Here is a 10067-nt window from a genome sequence, read left to right as displayed (position 1 = left end):
CACACGTGAGATTTATGGGAGAACTCTTTTGTGCCTTTAAATCTTTGCATCAGATTTTAAAATTTAAATCCGGATGGCTAATCCGGTCATACCATTAAGTATAATTTCGTGGCTAACCTTACTGGTTACCAAATGCCATTGTTCCTTATCATATTGATCATTTGGCATAGTCTAGATCAACATGGAGAATTTATTTTCGATCATTTACACCTTTGGCAATTTCTTTATATAAACAGAAAGAACATTTCTGTCCTTAGCCCATTCGAAACCATTCAAAATAAATCAATGGGGCTTTCATTTTGAGTGAATAAAATCGTCCCTCTTTAGGGAAATGCCATAGGCGTGGTCTCTTTTAGACATACTGATTTTCGAAATTTATTTGTCATTTTTCAATCAAAGATTGTAATCAAATCATTTAAGATAAGATAAAATTTTATTAATGCTTTCCAGAGATGACAAGATAAAATAAAATGAAAACCAAATCATAAATAAAAATTCAGGATGTCAAAATAAAAATAAAACAAAACCGGCCATTCCTTTTAACACTTTGGACTTGGCTTACATTGATTCTTATTCAATGAATAGATCAAGCTCATTATCTACATGAGTCCACTCGGTTTGTTCTTCTCCAGCTTCAGGAATACTCAAATCAAACTCTTGTCTCAGTTTATGTATGTATAAGATCTCATCAAATTGCTTGATGTTCTCTGCCTTTGTTTTCTTCTTTTTCTCGATTGCCAACAGTTTGTCGAGTAGATCAAAGTAAGTAGTACACTTACTGGCGTGATATAATGATATCGCATCACTCGGATGGATAGTCTCACGAGTCTTGGTGAGCTTATCCCTGTTGGTTGTCGACTCTCCAAATAGGTTGAGAGTGTAGGCGATTCTCATAAGGTCAGAGTCATAGTCGTCCACGGATTCATAATCCTGGAACTTTATATGTCGCCATTCCTTTTCTGCTTTGTGCAAGAACATTTCTGAGTATCTGTTGTTCAATGTGTACCAGAGATAATGTGGATCATTGATGTAGCTGTACATCATTTTTAGATCATCACAGAGTTTATCCTTCATGATCTTGAGGGCATACGACCTCTCACTCGCAGTGGTATCATTATCCCACTTGGTACACTTCCAAACTCCTCTGAGTTTTAATCTTCCTGAAGTGTTCATGGTCCACTCAATATAATTATCTCCGGAGAGATTTAGGACACTGTAATCTGAGTTTATTGACATCTGAATTCATCACAAACAATGATCAGTTAGTTTCTCATGCCATTTGGCTATATAAGGAAACAATGTCATGCGCCCATTTAGGCTGCAAAGACCATTCGGTCATCATCAAATAAATAAAGACCATTCGGTCATATTTTGATGAAGGCACTCGGCCATATTTAGAGATGAAATAACAATATACAAACAATCATTTCAATGCAATAACAAATCGACCAGGATGCACACAAGAATCTAAAATAAATATCCTAAGGGTTTTAGGGTTTTAGGAGTTGCATAGGTCGATGGTTAAACCAGGGTCGGATAGGTTCGATTGGGGTCAATCTTAAACCGGTTTACCATTAGGTTAAGATGGGTTTAACATTCTTTAGAAATTTCCTTTTGGTTTCTGGTTTCTAATTATAAAATTTCCTTTTCAAAGTTGGTTTATGAAAATTGATAACCAAAACTAATTTGGATTAGGAAAATATTTTAGGTTTTCCAAAAATTCTTTTTGCTTTTCGAAAATTTTATTTTCTTGCAGGAGGTTTAATTCTCAAACAATCAGAGAAGACTAATCAGTTTCAGTACATTATTTCCGATTTTTAACAATGATCTTAGGGTTCTTTAGTTCATGATTCAAGACTTAATACTAGCAACCTAATGATCCGATTTTAACAAGCAATATCAATGGTGGTTTCAAGTTCAAATTATAAACCTCTAGATCAAGCTTAGCAATCGATTTCTAGTTCTCAAAGTATTAACCAAGTTCTCAAAAGATGTTTGGAGTTTGATAACTTACCTTAAACTCGATTGATATGCTCCTTGACTTCTCTTTGATAGCTTAACCTCAATGGATCTTACTGGGATCCTTTGTTTTCCTTAAACAAAATTATCAAAGAGAAGTTAGTAATATCAAAGACAATCAGCTGTAAACAAACTAGAGAGAAAATTTTGCAGCCTTAGGTTTATTTCTGTTCTGACGGCGCGGCTTGTAACTGTCGTAGAGAACGCGTCTGATCACGGATTGATGTAAGGTCTGTGGCGTTGGATTCTACTCTTCAATAGCTTCAAATTGGTAGGTCACACGTCGTCTGGATCGCTATGGTTTGGGAGAACGATCGATTTGAAGTTGAGTCTTTTAGAGAGAGAAATCGGGCAGATTAGGGTTTCCCTGTCCGATTGATTTGTAACGACGATTGCGGGCTCGTCCGAACTCGGATTGCGTCAAGGTCTTCGGCGTTGGATTCTTCTCTCCGAGATCTTCAAATCGATAGGTAGCTCGTCTTCTGGTTCCGCGTGGTTAGGGAGTTCGAGCTGTTTGAAGTCGGCGGGTAAACTAGGGTTTTCTAGGGTTTTTGGTTTAGCTCGAGTTTTAGGTTAGCTCGTGCTGATAACGTGTTGTAAATGGAAGTGATTCGTCTTATTAATCACAAGGACCAAAGGTCCATATATATACAAGTTGTAGAAATGAGATAAACATAAATTCCATAACATAAGGGAATATAAATCCTAATCTATCTATGATTATGATAATCACTAATTACATATGGATAATCATGAATCTTCTTGATGTTTATCTTCTTGGACTTGTCTGTATCTTTCTTCTTCTTCTACTTGGGCCGCCAGCTTCTAGTCTCCATTGGGCTGGGCTTGAGTCGGGCCTGGTCATGTCTAGTTCAACATAGACTTGTCTGGTCCGGTCCGGTTCGGTCCGGTTCGGTTTGGTCCGACCAGGAATGATTTGGTCCGGTCTGTCCGGTCTGGACAGAAATGGGTCGATCACATAATATATTCACAACACAAACTAATTAATTAGTATTGAATACAAACTTGAATGAAATAATCGGTATTAGTGATCTACTCATCTGTTGTGGGTTACCTTTAATGAATACTAGATTTTGACCCGCGCTTTTAAAGCGCGGGTTTATTTTCCTTTATTTTTTTTATAATTGACAAATATTTAATAAATGTCATATTTTCATATATTTGTTTTTTTATAAAAGACTTAAGCTTTTTATCTTTCTTTATCGTGTTTCATTTTAAATGAGTATATGTCTGATCACAATATTCGGACCCGAAGAACCAACCCAAAACCGACCCAAAAATCAGGGTCCCGAACCCGATCAGACCCGGGGTAAATATCCGAATGAATTCTAAATTGCTATATCCGAAGAACCGATCCGAACCCGATCCGAACCGAGAACCAAATGAGTACCCGAAGATACCCGAAATGTAAATATATATCTAAAAATATATGTTATAATTATATTTTTAATTATTTTAATATTTTAAATTAATATCATAAGTTAACTATAGTAGTCATTTTTAGTACTTTTGAGTATTTTTGGATAAAATATGATAGTTTGGATAAAATTTTACCCAAAAAAACTGTATATAATGGATATTTTTGGTTACTTTTGGTTGCTTTTGAGTAATTTGGATACAAAAATTTGAACCGAATCGGATACTTTGGTTACTCTGAGTATAAATAACCGAACCCGTTTTAGATATTTTGGTTATTTGGTTATTTTTCAGGTTCTTATGCATGAGAACCGAACCCACCCGGACCCGGAAAGATCTGACTCGAAACCGATCCAAAAAAAAATAAAAATTGAATCTGATTTGTTAATCGGCCCAAATGACCCAAAAGAGATGATGTGGGCAATGGGCTGGATTTAAAAAAAGTGACCCAATATAGATGTGTTATTAATATTACTTGATTGCCCTTAATGAAATATGCAATGTTATTAAAGAAATGGGTATTTTTAGTAAAAAATCCAATAGGATCCTGCTTTAATAGTATATAGATGCAAAGGAAGGAGAAAGAATTGTTGTCTCATACGCTGGCAGAAACTGAGGAGATTACGCCACGTAGAGGCTTCGAAGACAGAATCAGTTACTTATATGTTGCCCTTACTCTTTTATTAATATGAAATAGCAAGAGAGAAGACAAGAATTACGTAATTATTTTCTACGCTATATATATTTAGGAAAACAATATTGGCAAAGACAAGACAAAGAAGAAGGTGGTCGAGAGTTATATTAATGTAATGAAAGTAGACGGGAGATATATATACACAAAGAGGCTTTCAATGAATAGAAACTTCTGGTTCAGGTTTTAGTGACTATTAAACCTAAATGCTACGCTTTGTCGCAAAGCAGTACATAAGCCGATGTTGTACGTCCTAAGTTTGAGTACCTCCTCTTCTTCTAGAATACCTGTGTTGCTTACTCTCAGATTGTTTAATGGGCTTCTCTTGGCCCTATTAGTTATTGTCGGCCGAATCAGTTTCATACCATTTGTCACTCTTTCATCATTTACTAGCGTTTTGGTCAGTTCCCAAAATTCTAATAGTATGTAGTCAATTGCTATTTGTTGGAAGATTTTATAATCTCTGATAATATTAGGTGTTGTGGAATTATGAGTCTAGAATTCTATTTTGAAGTTAAATGTTATTTGGTTGATTATAGTTCCCACTATTTTAAACCAATCTGGATTTCATACCTTTTCAATTTAGGATGGTTTTACAAGATACTAAATCTTAGACTAGTCCATGAGATATTTAACAAAGTAAAGATCACTACGAACTCTTTTGAAAAATTGACAATTTGTTTAAAATTTTCGACATACTTTTGCCTTGTACAGATTTTTTTTCTTGTGGAAGAGCTAATACATTTTTTTTTTGATTAACCAAGGGGTGATCCAAAAACTTTCTAGGTCCAAGACTAATCCCCCTGAGGCCGACGGCAACCCATGTATTCTGCGATTTAACGCTAGTTCCGGTGGCCAAATGGAATCGAACCCAAGGGCTAATACATATCTTAAAACAAGATATTCAAGAACCCTACATAATTGCAAAGCGTATGCATGTGGTGATTAAAAAGATGATCACCTGCTAATACTTAAACCTTTAATATGCATTGAAGGGGAAAGAATCTTTAATCAAATAAAATTAATAGTTTAAATGGGAGGAGGTTATTATAGAAAACGATACGGTAACGACTCAACGTGCATTCCACTCATGTGTGCAATCCATGTTATAACAGCCCACGCTTCTTTTTACGTTTGAATTTTCTTCCAATGAAAATGATAAAAATCCCTTTCGCTGACAAAATCAATATCTTAAACAATATATATATTCTCGTGACAAAAGACTATGGTAAATGTGCTTGTTTCCTTTATAAATTAGAAGACCTTTCTGTTAGTTGCAAACTCTACATCAAATCTGAATAGTTTATTAGAGTATATTGGTTTATTACGGTTTAGTTTGGTTAAGTGTATACCGTTATGTAAACCTTACTATAAATACATTTGTATGTACACTTTTCATCAATAACAGAAATAACAAAAGTTTGTTACGATCATCTTCTTCATCGTTTCATCAACTCTAATATGGTATCAGAGCTTTGAGGCTGAAACCTCAAGCGATCCGTTTCTTTTCTTCTTTCCTTGACCTCAGATTGATCTATGCTTCACTCGATTGATCTCTTCTCTGTTTCCTGATCATCGTTTTCGATCGAAATCTGTGAAGATGGTGGTGATTGCACGAAGATCGCGTCGCATTGCAAGACAAGCACTGTGGTCAGCTCGTCGAGTTCCTATTCCGAAAGACTCAGCTCCGACGTTGCATGTATCTCCGATCGTCGCCGATCTACCTCTGGATAACATTCACTCACCTTTCTTCCTCACCAGTGGCGACAATCCAGGTCTCTCTATCATTTCGGAAGTATTAGATGGTACGAACTATGATAACTGAAGTATAGTGATGAAGATTGCCTTAGATGCTAAGAATAAGCTAGCATTCTGCCAAGTGTTTTTTGAAGCTTTATTATGGTTTCACTCAAGCTATCGATTGGTTATGTCTTTGTTGGTCCTTTTTGAAGTCCCTCATCCTGACTTGATGCTTATTTCTGACTGCTTTGGTTGTCTATGATGTCAGTCTGGTTTTATTGTGTCTGAGAATGTCCAGCTTATGTCTCCGGTTCATGTTTGGCTGAGTGTTCTAAAGGATTTATGGTAGCAACGATTTTTTGTGATTAATCCATCTTCTAAAGGATATATTGAAATAATATATAACAATAAGTATCTAAGTTTTAAATAAGTACTTTAAATACTAAATTTATTATTATAAAGAAAAGGGGTCACTTTTCTCCTTCATTCACGTCATAAAATAATGTTCCCAAAGATTGACACGTGTCCTTATCACTTATGCGCATCGTTTCATTTAAAATATCCAGACAACTTATGGGCTTCATCTCTATTCTAAGCTTATTTTCTCACAACAGACCAAGCCCGTCTCGATTTTATCAATGTCTAAATGCTGCTACACAACATCGTTTTCTATTAGGGTTGGACCAGTGTGTATTCCTCCGCCATTCGAGATCAATGCTTTACCTGAGTTACAAGAGAGTTGTTTCATCTTCTTCCTCATCAATCCGCAGAGATACCGGTTACAGCTTCAACCTCTTCAAGATCTTCTTAAATCCATACCCATGATCTCTCTTGAATGCAATCTTAACTCATGGATGGCGGTGGAATCTCGACTATAAAAAGGTATGCTTTCATGCTTAGAGAACCATCTCTTCATTCCGTATTCAGAAACCACTAATCTTATTTTCACTATAATAGTTCTTCCACGATCTGGTTTAGGAGAGGCCAAGCCATCCTTTTATGGGAAGCTCTCCGGATTGATGTCGAGATGTTCATCAACGAACATGTAATGATTGAAGAATCAAAAATCCTGACTAATTGCATTTACATAAGGAACAGGTAATGGTTCTGTATCAAGCTTTCACATATTGCGTCTGTGTTGTGTCTTTACTTGGGTTTGTTTTTTGATTGGAGGGGGAAGAGGTTCTAATTATGGCGTCGATGTCGTCGTCGAATCAAGGACTAAGACAGAGGTGGGAGGAGGAGGAAGAGAGAGCTCGGTGACGGTGGCGGAATGATAAAATATTGTTGCATAGAGGTTTTAAGAAGGAGAGGGGTTGCACATTGAGCGTATCAGTGAAACGAAACGCAGCTCTGCACCGCTGGCAAAAGGAGTTCCATTTACTGTGGAGTCACCAGGTACTGTGATTGTGTGTCTTCTAATCTGAATAGCTGTTTATGATCCGGATGAGGATGGGGAGTTATTCAATTTTGAATTTCATATTGTGTAATCTGACATCAGAGAAATTAAACTTATGACTGGTGATGTGATTGTTCGATTCAGAGAGATGAGTCATCTAAAATCGTTGATTGTTCTGACAATTGTTTGGTTGTCGATCATGTCTCATTGAGACAAGAACTGAATGTACTGTCTCTCATAGCAGTATGAGATGCTGATGTGTATTGATTCTTGAGTTTTTGTAAGTACAGGCATAGATGGACAGGTCGCTGTGCTCACCTTTGAGAGAAGATAAGAGTACACTGAACCAAAACCAGAACAAGAAAGGAAATAAGGTCTATCTTTTTTTTTCTACATCCTACAAAGCTGATCTTTTTTTTTTGTTTTCCTTAAATGTTTTCATCTTTGATGCAAATTTCACCGCATCAGTTATTCATTGTGTTTTTTTTTTGTATATCCGAACATAGTTGGTATCAGATTGGATTTAAACGTTACTTATACACTTGGCAGGAGCATATGTTGAAAAAGCTGCTGCTAGAACTTACGACCTTGCTGCTTTGAAATACTGGGGACCTGGGACACTTATTTACTTTCCAGTGAGTTTGCCATGTTAGTATGCTTTAAACGTTGAGGTTTAAGCTCTTCAGTTGGACACCTGGACCTGAATACTTCAGTAAAATTCATTATGGTGAGATTCTAATTACATTTTCACGATAAGATGTAAAACTTATTCTCCTTGAACAACAGGAGCAGGTGATGATCGAGGAGCAGAAGGTGACTTTCTTGGCATCTTTTATCTGGAAAGAAAGATTAATCTGATAGGATACATAAAGTGGTGGTGGGGAGTCAATAAAATCTATCAGCCAGAATCTTCATCATAAGCATCAGAGGATGCAAAGGTTGAAGACGCTGGTACTGAGCTTAAAATACTGGAAGACACATCAGAGGCAACAGAGCCATACAAATCCCGAAACATTGGCGTTAATCAGAGAAAAGGAGAAACAAAACAAATATCATCGGCGTCTTCCACCTCCTTTGCCTTAAGCAATTTGTCTGCGTCACCTGCTTACAGGAGCCGGGAGGAGAAAGTGCTGAAGATCCAAGCACTGGTTGTTGTTACTACAGGAGCCGGGAGGAGAAAGTGCTGAAGATACAAGTAGATGGAGATGTTCTCTGAGATGATAACCTGACCATAGCAATCCAAAGATCTGTTTACGTGCCAATTTTTTTAGTTTCTGAATATCTTTTATAGTTACCTTAATTTGTTACACTTTTAATATTTCCAGTACCTTTATGTAATATACACGGAACTTGACTTGGGTATCAAACAAAATTTGGTCATACAAACTCAAACTTGACTGTAATAATTAAACCTTCAACTGTAATCGTATAATAATTCCTTCCAATGCAAATTAATATCGCAACGTAGAATTCCACAACACACACGTCCGCACTAACTAGCATTAGTCCACGCATCACAATTATAACAAGGAAACATTAAACCCTACCACAAAGCACTCTAACGAATTTCAAAATATAATATACAACAATTCACCCCTATATTTAAATATAAGCATCAAACAAACAGAGATTAAGAAAATATTGACACACAAACAACAAAATAAAACAACAATTATATAACACATAATGATTCAATAAATGAATGTAACATGATTCAAAATTGTAGCACAGTGTATAGTTTTAACATGATACATATATTGTATTATAATATATTTTTTTCCATAGTAAAATTATGGTAAAATTTTAAAATAAAATAATAGTTTACTCAGTAAAACCAATGGAAAAATACAGAAGGTAATTGCATAAATAAAACATTCACTCTTTATAGGCTGAAACTGAATAATAATATTGTTAAAAAATATTCTAATCACTTTGGATGGTATAGTTCATTTAATAATTGTTTTAGTACAATCTACCTCAATTTAAAAAAAAAAGTTTTACTGTGAAGCAATTTTTTTTCTTATTAACTAAAACCAATAGATTTAAAAGAAAATATATAAGATAGACAGTCTTAGTGGATTCAAAACAAATAACAAGAAAAAATAATTCATAATCTATACGTACAATTCCCAGTAATTTAATGTTATTTACTGATTAATGATGATAGAAAAATATTCAAAAATGAAAATAAACCTACTATTTTTATGATATTTTTATTAATTAAACAGGATTTTTTAACAGCAAAACAACAAAAAATAATATCATATCAGTTAGTATTATTGTCAATTGTTTAGAAATATTTTTATTTTTTATACTTTAGTTCACATATAACTTATATTTATGGTTATAGACTCGAACTCCAAGTTCGAACATAATGGTGAGCTTAATATAATTTTCAAGGTGGGTACCTGATACAATGGCTAAGTGAGCCTCTTCGATCTTGATTTATCATGCTGTTTGATCCAATATTAAGAGTTATTTTTACTTTTGTTTGGTTAAAGCAGAAAAAGTATCCAAGTAATATTAAAAGGCGCCAGTGAAACATAAAGATCCTCGAGGTGGATTTATATAGTGAACCAGGAGTGCTGAACTCAAGAAGAACCTTGCTCTCTCTCTCTCTCTCTCTCTCTCTACAAAGCAAAGAAGAAAACCTGAAGATAATTTTTAAACTAATCTCATCATCATATATCTATATTCTAACTTAAATAGTGACAACAAAAACATGAATTGGACTGGTGTTTGGTCAATGTAATTAAAATAGATGCGATTAGCACATCAGAT

General features: G+C 35.1%; 1 protein-coding gene and 1 pseudogene across 1 annotated transcript; one reads left to right on the top strand and one right to left on the bottom strand.

The window, feature by feature from the left end:
- Positions 1–570: 570 nt before the first annotated feature.
- On the bottom strand, positions 571–1173 carry LOC130495772 (uncharacterized). The gene has a single exon (XM_056987277.1). The coding sequence runs from the start codon at positions 1171–1173 to the stop codon at positions 571–573; it is 603 nt and encodes a 200-aa protein (XP_056843257.1).
- A 4574-nt stretch (positions 1174–5747) lies between these two features.
- LOC108811916 (AP2-like ethylene-responsive transcription factor At2g41710) lies at positions 5748–8697 on the top strand (annotated as a pseudogene).
- Positions 8698–10067: the final 1370 nt, after the last annotated feature.

This window comes from Raphanus sativus, chromosome 6 (assembly GCF_000801105.2).
Source record: "Raphanus sativus cultivar WK10039 chromosome 6, ASM80110v3, whole genome shotgun sequence".
Lineage (NCBI taxonomy): Eukaryota > Viridiplantae > Streptophyta > Magnoliopsida > Brassicales > Brassicaceae > Raphanus > Raphanus sativus.
Note: the sequence above shows the minus strand (reverse complement) of the source record. Positions and strands in the feature narration are given on the sequence as shown.

Excerpts from the sequence above, each read along its gene's own strand:
- LOC130495772 (XM_056987277.1), bottom strand. The coding sequence starts at position 1,173 with ATGAACACTTCAGGAAGATTAAAACTCAGAGGAGTTTGGAAGTGTACC.